This window comes from Cucumis sativus, chromosome 3, assembly GCF_000004075.3.
Source record: "Cucumis sativus cultivar 9930 chromosome 3, Cucumber_9930_V3, whole genome shotgun sequence".
Lineage (NCBI taxonomy): Eukaryota > Viridiplantae > Streptophyta > Magnoliopsida > Cucurbitales > Cucurbitaceae > Cucumis > Cucumis sativus.
In genome coordinates, this window is record NC_026657.2 from 6,404,342 (window position 1) to 6,422,205 (window position 17,864).

At 34.9% G+C, this 17,864-nt stretch overlaps 3 protein-coding genes and 1 long non-coding RNA gene across 5 annotated transcripts; 2 read left to right on the plus strand and 2 right to left on the minus strand.

Moving 5' to 3' along the window:
- The first annotated feature begins 1,187 nt into the window (after positions 1–1,187).
- Positions 1,188–6,523, plus strand: LOC101216454 (protein ARV 1). 2 transcript variants are annotated; one of them, XM_031881629.1, is made up of 9 exons: positions 1,188–1,616; positions 1,689–1,736; positions 1,848–1,937; positions 4,925–4,970; positions 5,101–5,177; positions 5,349–5,443; positions 5,603–5,675; positions 5,963–6,038; positions 6,149–6,523. In XM_031881629.1, exons 2-9 carry the CDS (start codon positions 1,734–1,736, stop codon positions 6,232–6,234), a joined length of 546 nt encoding a protein of 181 aa, XP_031737489.1. In that variant the 5' UTR covers positions 1,188–1,616; positions 1,689–1,733; the 3' UTR covers positions 6,235–6,523. The 2 variants fall into 2 exon arrangements, with proteins under 2 accessions (XP_031737489.1, XP_004133756.1); XM_004133708.3 differs by having other exon boundaries at positions 1,188–1,576.
- LOC116402412 lies at positions 1,945–4,189 on the plus strand. The gene is made up of 2 exons (XR_004214851.1): positions 1,945–3,028; positions 3,182–4,189. It is a non-coding gene; the product is annotated as an uncharacterized LOC116402412 (long non-coding RNA).
- A 2,267-nt stretch (positions 6,524–8,790) lies between the features above and the next one.
- On the minus strand, positions 8,791–10,306 carry LOC101219860 (uncharacterized protein C594.04c). Its single transcript, XM_004134227.3, has 3 exons — positions 9,874–10,306; positions 9,519–9,782; positions 8,791–9,445 (listed from the first exon to the last, which is right to left on the minus strand). Exons 1-3 carry the CDS (start codon positions 10,108–10,110, stop codon positions 8,972–8,974), a joined length of 975 nt encoding a protein of 324 aa, XP_004134275.1. The 5' UTR covers positions 10,111–10,306; the 3' UTR covers positions 8,791–8,971.
- A 206-nt stretch (positions 10,307–10,512) lies between these two features.
- Positions 10,513–15,681, minus strand: LOC101216700 (transcription factor 25). Its single transcript, XM_004133709.3, has 4 exons — positions 15,322–15,681; positions 13,519–14,057; positions 11,753–12,664; positions 10,513–11,530 (listed from the first exon to the last, which is right to left on the minus strand). The coding sequence occupies exons 1-4, from the start codon at positions 15,508–15,510 to the stop codon at positions 11,254–11,256; spliced, it is 1,917 nt and encodes a 638-aa protein (XP_004133757.1). The 5' UTR covers positions 15,511–15,681; the 3' UTR covers positions 10,513–11,253.
- Positions 15,682–17,864: the final 2,183 nt, after the last annotated feature.

Consider the following 17,864-nt stretch of genomic DNA (forward strand, 5'->3'; position numbering starts at 1 on the left):
TTTAAATTTTGTTTAAAATTAAGTTTGAAGGGAAAGTTTCAAAAATATCTTTAAATTTAACCAAATTTAAAATAGTGTATTATCTCAATTTTATATTAATTTTTTCCTTCATTAAAATTTAAATTTATCAACAATCAATCTTAATAGAAATCAATCTTAATAGTTATTGTTGTAATTAATCGTTGATTGATAAATAAAAAATATATTTGACTAACACTTCAACCTGAGCTTTTGTGAAGTTTTATGCTTTAACCAATGTTTAAAATTTTAACTGATTGATATATCAAAGCTTTAAATTTATACGACTTTTAATTTTGATAAATATTTATGAAAAGCTATAAGAACAATAGATTCAATAAATAATTTTAAATTAGTAAATAAATATTTTATTATTTTCAAATAAATAAACATGTTTATTACTTGTTTGTTTAGGAAGAAATTGTCAAAAATAAAATATTTTTATATTTATATTAGTGTTATTTTTATGGAAGGTTGTCTTTTTGTTTTGTTATATGAAACCTAAGTTTGTCCATTCTTTCTATTTTTTAAAAGTCCCTTTTTATATTTATATTAGTGTCACTTCATATTTATTTCTTTTGATTCGTGAATTTGTATAAGATGTACTAAACATATCAATTGGATGTTGAACTCATATAAATGTGAAAACATTCATAAATATGAAAATTTAAAACTATAATTTTAACTTTAAATACTGGTTTCTATTTTTAGGGCTAATAAATTTGGTGTAAACATTTGATTAATGAAAATATTTTTTAATTTTTTACAAATCTAAAGATATTTATAGAACTTTTCAATAGATAAATAATGCTTTTTAAAGAAAACTTTAACGGTTTCTATCAATTACTAACAATGAAAGTACTTTTTAACGTTTTTCGAAAGTTTAAGCAAATTTTTTTAAACAGAGAAGTGAGGCATTTTTTTCATAGGAAAGTTTGCAAAAATATCAAAAAAAATTATGATAAACGAGCTCATGTCACTTATATTTTCAAAATTGTAAAAATAACAAATTTAAAAGTTAATTATCATCATATTTGTCAAATTTGCAATCAGGTATAAGAGGTGTTATGAGTTTTTTTTTTTATGATCTAATAAATTTTACTTTTTTTATATAGAAGTTAACCTTCTATAGTATGTTGATTTAACTTAACCTTCTATAGAACAAGTGAGGGATTCAATCATCCACAAAAAGTGGCCATAGCCCTCCTATTGGATCATAATTTTACCATTTTCCCGAACCAGAAGTGCCGAGTCTGGGCTGCTCGAGGAAGAAGCATGGGCCAGCTGGAAGACCACGCTATATACTTGAAGTTGGATGTTGGACAGAACACAGATGGCTAGTCGAACATCAGAAAGGTTGGGGTATGAAAGTACGAATTTGATTAAAAATCCTAGAACTAAAATCTGGGTCAACTTCTTCGACTGTGTCGCTGGATTACTCCCTCGTAACTCGTCAATGGGAAGGGAAACAAACGGGAATCGTTGTGTGCAGTGTGGATTCAGAACGAGTCAATTGTTCGTTCTATACTCACCCGGGAACATGCATCTTATGAAATGCGTAAGCTTGCTTCAGCAAAATTTCTTTCTCACCTGTCCATGTATGCGATCTCTAAATCATTGTTTTTTTTTTTTCTTGTATATAAAATCCTTATGCTTCTTAATGTTAATAGGACAACTGCAAATCCGTTGCGGACGAATACATTGAATGCGAAGCGATGGTGAATTGTTCACTCCTTTATTACGAATTCTGTATTCTCTTATGCTTTCTTTTCATCTATTTGTTTATGCAATTGCTTTATTCGAAGAATATATACTTTTCAAAGTGGTAGATCGTCCTAGTCGATTTAATACTGCACAAGCGCCAGGCTTACAGACATTTGCTCTACAACCAATTCGATAGAAATCGCTTGTCTCGTAAGGTACACACCAATTACTTCCAATTCCCTGACACTCACACAACAAAATATAATGGAAAATTGTTTGTATCTTTGTCTTTTTTTCTCTCTTTCACATGATGTGTGATACTGATAACTGATAACTTGTAAGCCGTTCACCGTTCATTTTTGCTTCATCAGTATTAGGATTTAGATATGCGTCTCTAATATTGGATTGAGTTTTTATTTTTATTTTTTTGTAATAATAAAAAACATAAACTTCTGTCAAATCTAGTTCGATCATTATATTCTTTTATTACATTGTAAGATGTTTTTTCTTCCCATCCTTCTGCTATACTTCTTGGAGATAATTGCCTACTGTACACGTTGGAGATAATTGCATGGTTGACTCAAAATTGGAGACTAATATGGAACTTGTTCCACTTTTTAAAACTCAAAATTGTTCCTCCTATTTTGGAAGGATAAGTGGGTGGGGTATAGACCCCTCTGCTATGTGTTTCCTTCATCTTTATTATTGAAACCGATAAACCAACCAACAAAAATATCAAGTTACGTGGAAACCCGAGTACGGGAGAAAAACCATGACTTTACTTTTCTTATTATTTTTTATAATTACAAAATGTACAAGAGGGGGAATAGATAGAATGATATAGTGAGATAAATGGACCAAGCTCACTAACTCTAACACTCTCCCTCAAGTTGGGACACAAATATCGATGAGGCCTAACTTGCTAAAACAAAAGTCAAAGTTTGGTATGAGTAGCCTCTTGGTGAGAATATCATCAACCTGTTCGCTCGAAGGAATGTATGAAATGCATACTCCCACGATCAAGTATTTCTTTGATGAAGTGTTGATCAATCTCAACATGTTTGGTTCTATCATGTTGAACTGAATTGTTAGCGATGCTATTGGCTGCTTTGTTATCACATAATAACTTCATTGGTGTTTCACACTCTTGATGAAGATCATACAAGACTTTTTGGAGCCAAATTTCCTTATATATACCCAAACTCATAGCCTGTATTCGGCCTCAACATTGCTACTGCCCACGTCACTTTGCTTCTTACGTCTCCAAGTTACTAGATTGCCCCATACAAAGGTATAGTGACCGAAGGTAAGACTCTTGTCAACAACAGATCCTACCCAATTTGAATCAGCATAGACCTTAATTGTTTTTCTGTCTGTCTTTCTGAGCATCAATCCTTTACCAGGTGTCGTTTTCAAGTATCTCAATATTTTGTTGACAGCCTCCATATGTTCCTCATAGGGAGTTTGCATAAACTGGTTGGCAACATTCACAACAAAGGAAATATTCGAACAAGTATGAGACAAGTAAATCAATTTACCCGCAAGGCGCCGATATCGTTCTTTATCAACTGGAACTTGATCACCTGAATTTCCTAGTTTACAGTTGAATTCAACTGGGGTGCTAGCAAGGTGACATCCCAACATATCTGTTTCGGCCAGCAAATCAATGACGTATTTTCTCTGAGATGCAGAGATGCCTTCTTTAGATCTGGACACCTCTATTCCAAGGAAATATTTCATATTTCCTAAATTATTGATTTCAAATTCATAACCCATTCTCTGTTTCAATTGACTAATTTATGCCTGATCATCTATACATAAAACGATGTCATCAACATATACAACAAGAACCGCAATCTTTCCATAACTGTTTTAGACCATATAAAGATTTCTGAAGTTTACATACCTGATGACCAAACTGAGCTTCAAATCTAGGCGAGGGGCTCATGTAGACTTCCTCCACTAGGTCTGCACTCAGAAAAACGTTCTTAAAATCCAGCTGATATAGAGTCCAATCTTTGTTTACAACAACAAATAGCAAGACTTTAACAGTGCTCAATTTAGCACTGAAGAAAAAGTATCTAAATAGTCAACACCATAGATTTGAGTAAACCCCTTTGCAACTAAACTGACCTTGCTTTGTGTCTGCCAAATGTTCCATCTGCTTTGTATTTGAGAGTGAACACCTATTTACATCTCACAAATTTATGTGGGTAGAGCACAAATCTCCTAAGTTTTATTCTCTTCAAGAGCCTTCATTGATTCCATGACAACATTCTTCCATTCAGGATACTCTAAAGAAGTGTGGACATTTTTCAGTATTATGGTAGAATCAAGGCTTGCTGTGAAAGCTCTGAACTGTAGAGAGAAATTATCATAGGAAACATAATTACAAATGCGATATTTTGTACAAGACCTGGTATCTTTTCTTAGTGTAATGAGAATGTCCAGGGAGGGTTTTGTGGTAGAGAGGAACAATTGAATGTTTAGAGGACTAGAGAGAGACTCTAGTGATGTGTGGTTCTTGGTTAAATTTTATGTCTCCCATGGGCTTTGATTTCAAATACCTTTTGTAACCACTTCTTATGTAACATTTTAGTTAGTTGGACTCATTTCATTGATGGGGTTTTAGTGGGCTTGATTTTTTGTACATTTTTATATTCTTTCATTTTTTTTCTCAATGAAAGTCGTTATTTCTATAGAAGAAAAATCAAATTTTTTTGCCACTTTGCTTGCATCATCATCAACTAAAATTATCAAAATTACCTTATTGTGCACGTGTTCTGAGCTCTCAACTCATGACTCATGACTCTCACTCTTCGCTTTCGCTACTCTTGCTCCTTTCTCCATGGTGTTCAATCCGTGTTATTCACGTTTTTTTAATACAAAGAGAGAGGAAAGAGGAAAGAGGAAAGAGGAAAGAGTAAGAGCCAAGAACAAAGAGCTGAACAAGTACTAAGTCTCCCTTGTTACAAACTTTGCTTACGTCACACACTTCACATGGATAGCTCGTGACAACTCTTCCAGTTAGGTTCCAACTTTGCAAATAAGAGAGTAATTGATATATCTTGAGTCAACATTAGCATCCTGAATGGAAACCAAAATTCATTTTCTGCATGATGGATAGTTAAGCCTTTATGAATTTCTTTACCCAACAGTAATTCCAAAAACTAATGCGGTTGTGTCCTTTACTCTTTTGTAGGATTTGATGTGGAAGCTTGGTCTTAGTTTTCTTCTTTTGGATGCTTGTATCCAATTCGGTTGGGAAGTCTCCACCTGTGGGATGTCTTGTCCTCCTCGTAGTTTACTATTGAAATCGTACTTTTTCTTTGGGACATGTATATCTCTAGATTCTGTACCTTAGCGACAATCATCCAGACAGGTACATGCTTCTGATACTAAGTGAGAAACCATTATCCATGAGCCTTTCATCAACAATTGGGATTTGCCAGAAGGTTTGCAATCTGTCCTGTAACCAATTTGTTTTTTAGTTGCTTTAGGCATTTCATGATAATCATGTGCATTACACATGATTATCATGAAATGCTTAAATCAACACTTGTTTCTTATAAAAAAAAAATGATAATCATGTGCATTTATGGAAGTTGTCTGAAGGATCTTTGTAGGCTTTGATGTATGCGTTGCTTGGAAATGCTATGTTTATTTGTGTGCTTCATATTTTGTCAAGAGTATTTCTGACGAGCTCAAGTGGGGACCATAGGTAAGTTGAAGAACGAATTCTTGAGTGTTGTATTCACTCCCGAGATACTTCCAAGTTTCTGATTATTTGTCTTCAGAACCAACAATGGAATATGTGCCCATTTGCCTGTGGGACATCTAACTTTGATTTTGATTAGTTTGTTTCTTATTGCTTGTGTAGGCACAGGTACAGAGAGTTTTTCTTTGCCATCATTATTTCAAGTTACTTCAAGATCTTTCTTGTGAGCATGATGGTATACGTACACAATAATTCTAGTTATTCTCTTAGATTTTTCTTGTTACCATGATAATTTACTTACAATAACTATATTCTAGTTATTTTCTTTTTATTATAGACATTGCAAACTAATTACGTAAAATGTGTTGAATATTCATCGTGTTTTACTGCAGATATGGGATTTTGTACTTACAATAATTATATTCTAGTTGTTTTCTTTTTATTATAGGCATTGCAAACTAATTACATAAATTGTGTTGAATACTCGTGTATCTTTCTGATATTCATCATGTTTTACTGTAGATATGGGAATTTCCATCCACAGTGATCTTTATCGTAGATTTATTTGTTTTATCATCCAATGTAGTAGCAATTAAAGGTGAGGAAGGCTTCACTTTGTCAGCATATAACTCTGTTTTTTTGGATGATTACTGTATAGATTAGGGATTCAACCAAATTCATTCCTAAAAGGTCTTTTTTGTGAAGCAGTGATCACGGAGTCAACTGTGAGCAGATGCATTGGAACTTGCTTGTGTGCTCATGGGGCAAAGTTTTTGGCCACAAAAGCTTTTTGAGAAATGAAGTTTAAAGTAAACAGGCACAACGACTTCCTGTTATGTGAGGTCAGATTAGAATCCAATCATTAATTATGCAATTTAAAATTAGAAGAAGAATGGAGCGGATGATCTGGATAGATGTATCTTACATAGCCAGATTGATGAAAATTGGAACCTATTTCCAGAATTTGGATCGTATATTTTATATAGTCCATGATTTTCGTAGTGGATGTGGTGCTTTTGAAAGAAGATATTTTTCTTGTACTAGTTACATTTTTTTTAATTGAACAAACGTGATTGTTCTAAATTTACTTGCTACAACTTTATTTTTTAGTTTAAGAAACAATGCATGAAAGAATAGAAGGTCGAATAAAAAACCAAGTTCCACAAAAAAAAAATATATCAACTAAGTAAAAATGTTGCCTATGGAATAATTACAAAACAATTTCGAATGGAAGCATTGAGAGAAAAATGAAACCTCACAAAGTAAAAAACCTCACAAGGTCATTATGTAGTTTGGTTCTCGTTTTTTTTTTTTTTTTTAATGAATTGTGTTTTGTTTCATTTTTCTATTTTAATTCCCATTTAAACTTTTATTTTCCCCAACTTTAGTTTGTAGGTCATTTAACTTTTTCATAGTAATCACCGCTGGATTATTTAAGGTTGCCATATCAGTCAAATAATACTTGCAATTCCCATTCAGTTTGAAACAAAATAAACCATTTGTTAGTCGTTCCAGACAAATTAGACACAAATATTAACCACCTTTCATGTTAGTATCTCTTGTTCGCCATTTTTTCCCATGAATTCTTTCCTTCAGGTCAAATACCTCTTGTATATATATTTTTTATATTTATTTAATATCAAGGGAGATGAAGAAATGAGGCTGAAGAAGAGAAAATGGGGGATATCTTGGAATTATTAAGATATATCTATATATCTTGGATTGATTCAGCTTTTATTTGGATAGGAAATGTGAGAGATTTTGGAATTATTAAGGTATGTTTATATATCTTGGTTCGGTTCTATTTTTGTTTGAATTTTCCTAAAAACTGAACCAATCCATGGACCAATTTGGTTTGGTTTTCTCGATTTTTGGTTTTTTGTATCACCCCTGCTGCTAGCAACCCATAATCCAAAATCAACCGTACCTGAAACAAGTCCTAAACTACCAGAAATCAAAGACCGATGTTTGGTTTCTAGTTTTCCAAGATCATTAGACGCCGGTTCATCTTCTCTGTGCGGCAACGATGGTGGTTGGATCTTGGGACTGACTGGAGTTCAGGTTATGGTTTTTGAGTAATGAAGGGAAGAGAGAGTTTGAGGGAAAAAGAAAAGAAAAGAAAATGACATTTTTTAGGTTCATTTGCATAAATTTTTTAGGTTGTTGATAGCTACTAATAACTTCTATTAAAGTCCAGTCTATCATTGGTAGCTATTAATGATAACCAAATGTATCTTCTTATTTTTTTTAGTTTGAAGTCTAACTATCACTAATAGCTTCTATTAAAGGCCATCATTGATAACTTTTATAAATGATAACCAAAATTTTAATCAATGACTATCCCAAATAGCCAAAACATCTACGTTTTTTCTCAATTTGAAGTTTGTTATGACTGATAGCTTTCATTTTAATAAACACCTATAACTTCTATCAATGAAGCAAAAGATCAGAACTTCCGTTAATGGCTATATTTGATAGCTTATGCTTTTCAATTTGAAGTATAGTTATCACTCAGACCATCTATGAGCTAATTGCTAATACCATTTTTAAATTTCAGTGATGGTCAAATTTAAAAAGAAAAAAGATCCAAAAGGTTGAAAACTCATAAAATCTGAAAAGAAAAGTGTATCACACATTTGAAGAGGACAATGAGAAACATAACTCTTAAACTTGAGTTGATCCTTGGAGTGAAAATGATGATTGGCCAAAACAATCGTGATAGGGAGTTGATTAACGAAACCCTGTTAAAAAATATTTTTGACATTTTAACTCATCTTCAACCTCTGATTCAACTATGAATTGTCGATGGAAGTTGAATCAAGGACAGAGAGAACATTTTAGAGTTTGAAGAGAATGATTTTTGTTGAAATTTTGAGAGCAGAGGAAAATCGTTCAAGAAATAGCTTCGGACCTCTGAATTTGAACCCATTAAAGCTCATGTTCACCACTGGAAGAGGATTGCTTCAGAACCCTTTGTAGACGCAAACATCACATTCTCCGTCCACATCACAAATTTTCTTTTCAGTCTCTATATCATGAAGTGCGCCTTTTCCAACAATTTTGATTGAACTCCGGCACCAACAACGAACATGGTGGCACTGGTAGTGGTACACTTTGGAGTTTTTGGAGGATTGGTATTGAGATTGTTTCCACTACGCTGATGATTATTTCTAGTGCCTCCCAAGGGTTGGGTTTATTGTCAAGATGCGATTCTGTTGAGGAAAGCGAGGATACGAGGAAAGTATATAATTATAGTTAAGATTTTACGAAGGAAAGGTGTGTTTAGCATAGTGGAGAGAGGTAGGAGAGTGTTGTTGTGATTGAATTTAGAAAAGCCAAAAGCAATCCAAGAAAACAAGACAAAAGGTGTTTTTTATTGGATATAATAGACAAAGCATATATAAAACCATACATAATTGTTACATGATATAATTCACGCGAGGAAGGGTAACAAGATAACATAAAACAACGTGGTTCAATGCATCATCCACAATTAACAATTCATTAAGAAAAGTAAGGTACAAGTGAAGGTCACATGTTCTTTTGCTTGTAAAGTGATTTTCTGAACCAAGGTATCCACACTGACGTAGTCTTCTGATATTGTCTGTAAGCTTCTGCTCTATAGTGTTGCTTTACCATTCGCGCTTCAACCAGTTTGGTTACATAAGCTAAGCACATAGTGTTGAGCAGCGAACCTACAAGGCTCCATCCCACACCTAAACCCCACCCCAATATCCCAACCCCCCACCACCACAACTGCTCTCCAAAGTAGTTTGGGTGTCGACAGTAACGCCACAATCCCTCCTCAAGATTGGGCACCATCGCTTTTCCACTCATTTTCAACTTCCTGTTCCTACTCACGAATTCATGCAGCTGGGTGTCAGCAAAGTAAGCCATCCCAATCCCGGAAACACAAATAAAGATGGCTACCAAATCCCACAACTTCAATTCCTCCTTAACCGAGTGGACAACGTACAAAGGCACGCATACGCCCATCAGAAATACCTGTACAAATGTTGAAACTGAATCAACCCACCTAGGTCTGGTTCAGTAACTGGTTCATTATTTATTACCTTACCTGCTGTGAAAGGTAGACGGCGAAGAAAGAAACCCACCACCAGTTCTTTCCGTACTGTTGCCGCATATCCGTGAACCTCCAGTCCTCTCTAGTTCCCAACTGCCACCCCTCCCGCCTCAAGTAGTTGTGGGAAAGCCTTATGCTCCATATCCAAGTCAAAGCAACTACGACCCACGACCTCAATTCATTATACTCAGCTAAAGGGTGAGAAGCAAAATAGTGAACCAGCATCACAGGTATCAGAGTCCAGTACAGGTCTATCATCTGCAATGCACCAATTAATAAGATATACAGTAGATGTAGAGAAATTGAGAAGAATTTTGGGAATCCGGCAAAGGAGGAGTCTCTGTCTCACCCAATGGCTGGACTGGACATGGCTAATGAGCCAGAAGAGAAGATTGACATTGAGGAAGAAGAGTGCATTGACCAACAAAAGAGGATGGTGATAGCACCATTTCCAGAGACCGCTACTGCAACCACCACCACAGTTGCTTAGGAAACAGAGATAAAAGAGAATGGAGGGAAGCAGAACCAGTAATGCTATGACACCGTTCTTTAGATTATTCCCATTCGAGCTGCTACCTTTGGCCATTTGGTTTCCAATTTTTCTTTCCTCCCGTCTCTTCACTTATGCCTACGTCTCTCAACTATCCATTTTTATAGGGCTGCTGCTGCAACCACCCAATTTTGGCTCTCTTTGAATTTGTAACCGCCCAACTCTACAAATTCCTTCACTTTTTTTTCATGCATTGAGTAGGATGAAAAAGCAATCTAACATGCTAAAGCCTTCCAACAAAAAATAAAGTCATTTTACATTTATATTTTATAATATCGTTCGTTAAATTACACTGTAATCCCCATATTCTATCACCACTTTTGTTGCTTTCACAGTTTCTACAAATTTTTTTAGAATAAGCAATATATTGAAAAAGAAGAGTTGGCATGCTATAATATCTGGATGTAAATTTTCATTCTACACAAACCATAATGGATATACTTAAAAATGGTCCCTAATTTTAACAAAAACAACGAGCAAAGCCTCTTGGCAGTGGGGCTTACTGCAGAGAAGAGGACCGTGCAAGTAAAATAGCAATGATGACGGTTAAATAAGGAAGTATAATAGTTTTGATAATTATTAATTAAAGGTGCACAAGCACGCTTGGTATCGACATATGATCAAGAGACTGGAAATAACTTTGCATGCTATTGGCAGATAGGGGTGCGAGCGAAATGATGGGTTGAGGGCCAGGGCAAGGCAAGTGCGCCTAATCATAATGATAGTGCGGCCCCCGATCCGTCCGGCTGATCTGTCAGTCTCCTGAATCCAACTGACGCAGCTGCACACATATCCCATATAAATATAATTAAGAGCAGGTGCATGTAATGATTGGGATACAGTAAGGCCTCACAGCCGCACCATCCACAGCTACGCCCCTTTTATTATTCTATAGACACCCCAACCAGTGAGAAAACATTTCCCTCCAATGTTGGGAATTGATCATCTTTGCTTGAGAAAGACAGAGAATGCGTTGGGAATTCAAAAACTTCCTACATACAAGCACAGCTAACAGTGACAATCAATCTCGGGTGGCAACCAATGACAGATAGCAGTAAACAAAACTGGATGCAAATGCTACAAAGGCAAGAGGCAAATACGTGATCCATGCCATCACATTAAGTCCATTCTCAAAGCATTTTGAAGAGAACCAGCAACTCAAGAAGAATGGACAACTACTTAGTGTTCATCATGCTCATCGAACTGGTTACCTTCATCAACACCTACATCTCTTTCATCTCCATAGTTAACCCAAGGTAGCATCGATTCAAACAGGACAGCCAATGCACTCCTATTTTCAATTTCATGAGTAGGTTGCCGGTGATCGGGAGGATTGGCATGTTGAATTATATTCTGCACGTCCCTCATCCTTGGATCAACCACAAAATCTTGCAATGCTTCAGGTGGGGCGGATGATAGTGAATCAGAGAAATCAGAGACCAATAAATGAGCATACCTGGCATTAAAAGAAAGCACTTTTACCTCACAAAAATTCCATTGATAATCATTAAATTCCACATGTACAATGGAAAATACATAGACGATTTAAATCTAAGTGGCTATTACTTCTTTAGTTAAAAAAAAAATAATTTCAGAGCACAACTGATCAAAATGCATGTGTTGAGCAGTGCCCAAATGATGTGCCGAGAGAGAGAGAGAGAGAGAGAGAGATGCTTACTCATTTTTCTCAGATGAGAATGCTTCTTTTCTCACACAAGTCCAGTCTTTAGCATCGTTTTGATCAGTTTTCAACGCTTCAATAACCAATTGTGCAGTCTCTCTGAGAAACTTCTGCAGATATGGGATTCTCCATATAATGTAATTCCTCTCGACGTACAAATTAATGAGGTGATCCAATGATGGAATTCCTGTCTGAGCAGGCAGGAAGAAGGAATGCTCGAGTATTTGCACCCAAAACTGCTCCTTCAGTGGGACCTTTTCCACTAATCTCTTTAAGACAAAAGGGTGAAGCAGTAACGCCTGCTTCAGAAGATCTGTTGAATTAGCCCTCGTAGCATCCACATTATCAACCTTTGAGGGTTCCTTACCCTCAAGAAAAAATCGACATATAGAAAGGGAAAATGAGAAGTTTGGAAACAACCACAGAGAAGTATCATTTTTGTAGCTCTCACAAAACCTTTCCAGCCATGTGTATTCCTCTGCCCTCAAAGATAAGTAATCAATGAAGAAAAGAGCCCCCATTGGGTCATCAGAATCCAGTGAAAGTAGCAGTTTGCAAACTTCCAAGGCAGATCGATGACAACCACGTCTATCCAAGTTTTTTACGTGGGTGAAAAGTGATGTAAACATTGGCTTGTTCGTTTCATGCCTGATCTTCAATTGGCAATTACCCTGAAAGACAGTAAACATAGGGTGCCATGCACATTCCAGGGCATATAAACTCTTTGCAACTGCATCAGAGGACATTTCGTGGTCACCCGCAAATTTAAAATACTCTGCCATTGTTATAAGTGAGTCTAAGTGATATGGGTGGTACAACAGAATACTGGCAATGCCATTGAGATCATGAATAGATCTGGCGGCTTCAAATGCTTTCTGAGCTTCAACATAGGATGGCAGGTGTACATATCTGGAATTCATTACATTAGAATCCAAACACTAGAGGAAATATACACTACATTTATATTAACATATTTTAATTGGTGACACTAACTTATAGAAAAGCTAATAAGAAATGTGCAAAAAGATGAAAAAAGAGGGTCAAAACACAATTTGAAATAGTTCAGAAAAATAAAGGGAAAAAGAAAATATGATCAGCATTATTGAACATGAGAGAGGAATGTAATTAAAAAAGTGTTTTCTTTCTTTCTTTCTTTTGGTGTGTGTGTGTGTGGGGGGGGTGGGGGGGGATGGGAGGCACAATTATCTACATATACAAATATTATATTATGCCCCAAATTGTGTACATGTATGCTGGGAGGGGTAGAATGGGAATTCACCTGACCAACGTTAAGTTAGTAGGTCAGGTTGCTTGGCTGTTATATATATAGTTTCGTGATTCGGTATTGGGGTTATGCTGGTATTATGTATTAAGTTGTAATCTGGAGAGTTCCTCCCTCTCAAAAGGAGGTTATCTTGTATTTTAATTATCATTATTAGTAAAGTTTGTGACTCCACAATGGGAGTCTTTACTTATAAATGAATATTGACAAAAAAAAAACGCTATTAGATTCATAAAATTGCAGTCCGTTCAACTTATTAAATCTTCAACCAGGAAGGACGAGCTTTGTACAGTTACTTAAAGTTCAATTTAATATTCAGGTAATACATGTAGTAGCCTTGCTGGAGAAATCATTCGTTGAAACCTAGCAGGCTGGACACACATATACAATAATACAATGCTAGTTTAATTCTACTTAAATTCAGTAAATGCTTTAGGGAGCAAGGGGTAAAAAAAAATGTTAAAATGAAAATGAAATTTACCTGAAGTAGTGATATCCATTCCTTGACTCCAAATACTCCATGGAAAGAGAACCATCCCAACGAGGCCAATGGTCTGATGGACTTACAAGATAGGTCTTCCTAGAAAGATGGTTGACACGTCTTCCCCCACGTAGTTGTCTAGAACTACTGGCCTGATTATTTTTTTCAAATGATTTTACTACCTTAGCACCAAATATTCTTCGCAGTTCATTCCCGGCGTTTAAATATTTAGGCTCCACTTCTAATAGTGAAGGCATACATTGTTTTACACTTTCTTCCGTACCATTTTTGGCTTTGTCAGGGCCCTGTGGGCTTCTCAAAGCAGAGGGATTAATATCCAGAGACAGAGATTTGAGAATCACATCCAAGGGTTTGTCAAGGATTTTATCTGTGGTGGAAGAAGAACTCTCACGCTCCTTCTTCTTTTTCTTTTTCTTCAATTTTTTATTTGATGTTGAAATAGCACTTTTAGCTCCATTGCACACAAACTGCTTGTGCCTGTCCACAGAGACTTCCTCAACCGCCTCCTGGTCATTGTCCTGTAGACAAATGACACAGCCAGTTGGGCAAACAATTTTAATGAATACACTCGACACCCAGTACTTAATAAGACTTGACAGCAAAGGAAACAAGGGAACAGCTAAACTAAGGGAGATTATTATGTTACAATGATATCATTATTTTATTTATTTTGTATTATTGAAAGTGAAAAATTTTATGAGGGCAAATCATGAATTTTTTTTAGAAATGCAAAGCAAAACACGTCAATGTAAACAAACACAAAACAGTTGAGGGAAAACTTTTGAAGAGCCCAACCAAACTGGAAACCATTGGCCTTCAACGAGAAACCAAAAACCCATTGAGAGTGGCGAAAGAGGAAATAATGCCCAAAACTACAACACCCACTGATAGGCTTCAAAGGAGACCTCGATCGAGAAGCTTTTGATGACAAAAAGTTGAAGAATAATAAATCAACTTAAATCCATACCCCAAATCCTCAAAATGAGTTCATTGTCTAGCAAGAAATGATGACAAAAAGTTGAAGAAAAACAATAAATCAACTCATGTACCTATTAGAAGGGTCCCAAATTTTGTGCAGTTCAATGCTTTCCTTGTTCTTGACATAATTTTGTGATGCAATGCAATTGTCCTTTATTTCAATAACAAAAAGTTGCGTTTTTTTGTCTTTGTGGCATAAATTGGCCAAATGTGAAACTGGTGGACAAAAAACAGTATAAAATATAGTTTAACCTAAAAAAAAGAAGATAAGTTGTTTAAAAGTTTGTTTAGAAGAATGCCTTTCAAATTCCGGTTTGTTAATCCTTCATATTTCGGTATCTATAACACAAAAGATGAATGCAAGCCAAAACTCATCATTTTCAATGAATGGGTGCTTCTAAAAAAAAAAAGATTAATAGTTTTTAAAAACTGTTCGTCATATTTCTAAGTTCTAATGTTTCTGTTGGAATAAGTTTACAGCTGTCTAAATTACAAAAACGTTTTAACTCGAAACAAATGAAACATTTCGAAAGCCTACTTCCGGAAAGACATAAGCTTCGGAATATACATGGAAAACCAAATATATAATCAATATACTGCAAAATCAAACAACAATTCGTGCGTTTATAATCGGGTGCACAGTTGCGGAAGGAACCATTAAAGTATCAACTTTCACTATTATGTAAATATGCTTAAAATGTATAGAAATTGATAAGGCTCCAGTCTCCCAAATAATAATTAGAGTGCAGGCATGTGAAAAGTTGAGAATTCAGCAAAGTTGAAGAGGGGAATGAAATAAGAAACCTGATGAGGGTCAATTTGGGAGTCATCTTCGTCATCGATAAGGAGGTCGAAGGGATTGATAGAAGAAGCAGTAGGTGACGATGGCCCCGAACCAGAATCATGTCCGTCTTCAGCGGTGGAGGATTGAGAATAGTGCTGTCGAAGCTCCTCCTGTTCCTTTAAAACCTTTTTGAGCAGCCGAGCGGACATTTTTCCGAGGAATCGTACTCAGTGTCTGCGAATTCCAAATCCCTCCGTACAATTCAATATGGTGGAATCAATCGAGTATCGTCGTAAAGTCTCAACGCGGCTTCCTAAGCTTTGAGTTTGTGCAATGCAGTTTCAACAAAATTATAAGAAGTCTGGAAGCTGGAAGGAAGGGAAACCAGGAATGTTGAACGAACAATTTTGTGAATGGAAGGGATGCAAGGCCCACCTGACCTACGTACAGCAGATATTAGACCGGCCCAACGGAGAAAGCTCGCGCAAATGAGGCCCAAACTTCAATTTGGAACACTATAATTCCCACACCAACACACAACCTTTACCAACCAAAACTTTCCCTCTAATATACACATTCCGTACTTTCAAATCTAATATAATTATCCGTCTTCCTTTTTCTTTTCTTGTTCTTTTGTAGCAATCCTTCTTGCTAATTATGTCTTTCGCTTTTTTCAACAAAAAAAACAAAAAAGAAGGAAAGTCTTTCGCCCTAACAACATATTTTCCTTACGCTCAAATTTCAATAATTACCAGAAACAAATATGAATTATCTTTATTTATTTTTATCCACCTTCACTCCTGTTGAACACAGTTCAAAATCTTAACAAATATATTATAAAGAAATTTGTTTAGTAAACTAATAAAAAAAATCTTAATTTTATTATATTTTTTATGATCTTGTGGGGTTTATAAATTGTGGTTATTAGCATGCATTTGAGATATACAAATGAAACTACCATCCATTCTCCCCATATACGTTTGCGTTACTGTTCTCTAATTGTTTTACAACATATAAACAATTTTCATTCATTCAACCAGATTAACCAAAATTGACAACTTAAAAATTAAAATTATTATCCTAGGTCATGCTTATTCGCCTAAAAAGGCAATTCATCATGTTGATCTCAAAGGTAGAGCTTATTTGATTGTTATTGTAGTGTAATGTAATGAGATAGAGTCATCACATAAAGTATTGTTACATATACCAAACATTTTAAAGAAATTACGAATATACTTTGCCAATTGCATATCCAAAAATTCTATTGAAAAAAATATAAAGAGTGAGGTTTGACATTCACCAAGCAATGGTAGGAGACAATTTGACCACCTATGAGCTAAACCTTCAAAATTACTATCATTTTTGTTTTATATATAAATAGTATAAAGTTGAGGAATGATATGAGACCCCTTGATCATATACTAAATCCGTTCATGGACTTTGATATATTTGTAATATTTTTTTAAAAAACGATGTTATACACTTTTATTATGATCTCTAAAAAATTGCTATCCATGAATAATTATCCTTCTATGTAAGTTTGGAGCCCATAATCAAATCTATAATAGTGAATCACAGAATCTAACATTACAGTTGAAAATGATAAATTTAGTTGTGTTTCAAATTTATGTAGGACACACTCGATGATATAGCTACCAGTACAAATATTGTTAAAAAAATCATTAGTTTGTCATGGTTATTGATTTCGTTGTTGATGGGTGGTCGATCCGTCAAAGGACAATTAAAAAGACAATGATACCAAAAAATGCAAATTGCAAAGTAAACTTCTATCATAATTAAATTACCTTTGCAAAAATGGAGAAAGTAAACGTAATTCAAAGTAATTCAGTTATGTTTCTATTAGAAACTTATTATGATTAATTATCTCAACGGTAGTTATACCAATTCTAGTGGAATATTTAGTAAAGGCATGGCCTAAATAACTATGATATCCTACCATACTTTTAGTATCATTTTATTTTGTGCTATTCCATATAATTTTTTTGGGCCTTCTTAAATTCAATCGATAGTTGTTAATTTCAAACTAATGAACCATAACTTTGTAATTTATCATATCTCCAAATTGGTAGGTTAACACCAAACGAAAATAATCCAATTATGAAAGTTCATAATATGTGGCTACAAAATCATGTGTAGTTTTGTTGATCATCATTTTTTAATTTCATCGTGTAGTGTAGTTTTGTTGATCATCATTTTTTAATTTGATCATGTAGATGTACCTCGAACGAATGTGTATATGTGATTTCAACGATTGACATGGTATGATGATAATAATTATGATGTTTGGGCTCATTTACATATGGGATATGGTACCATCTTATCAAAGGTAGCCTAGCATATTTAACCCCAATAAATTATATAAATAAACAAAAGAGAGATGCAGAATTGATAAGATATAATAAAGTGCATGATTAGTGTAAGGATGAGATTAAAAAGAAGAAAATTAAAGTTGAAGAAGCAATTTATAAAGGTAGAGGAGAGGAGAGAATACACCTCGGCTTCGCAAAGAATCGGAGGACACGTCGTTAACATTAAACAGGAA

Bases quoted from the DNA above. Each gene is read 5' to 3' on its own strand.
- LOC101216454 (XM_004133708.3), top strand. From the start codon at position 1,334: ATGTTGGACAGAACACAGATGGCTAGTCGAACATCAGAAAGGTTGGGG. The intron at 1,577-1,688 runs GTAAGCTTGCTT...TAATGTTAATAG, and splicing joins ACATGCATCTTATGAAATGC to GACAACTGCAAATCCGTTGC. The intron at 5,178-5,348 runs GTTTGCAATCTG...GGATCTTTGTAG, and splicing joins CAATTGGGATTTGCCAGAAG to GCTTTGATGTATGCGTTGCT.
- LOC101219860 (XM_004134227.3), bottom strand. From the start codon at position 10,110: ATGGCCAAAGGTAGCAGCTCGAATGGGAATAATCTAAAGAACGGTGTC. The intron at 9,783-9,873 runs GTGAGACAGAGA...GGTGCATTGCAG, and splicing joins ATGTCCAGTCCAGCCATTGG to ATGATAGACCTGTACTGGAC. The intron at 9,446-9,518 runs GTAAGGTAATAA...ACATTTGTACAG, and splicing joins CCGTCTACCTTTCACAGCAG to GTATTTCTGATGGGCGTATG.
- LOC101216700 (XM_004133709.3), bottom strand. From the start codon at position 15,510: ATGTCCGCTCGGCTGCTCAAAAAGGTTTTAAAGGAACAGGAGGAGCTT. The intron at 14,058-15,321 runs GTTTCTTATTTC...ATTTGTCTACAG, and splicing joins CCCAAATTGACCCTCATCAG to GACAATGACCAGGAGGCGGT. The intron at 12,665-13,518 runs GTAAATTTCATT...AATGAATTCCAG, and splicing joins AATGGATATCACTACTTCAG to ATATGTACACCTGCCATCCT.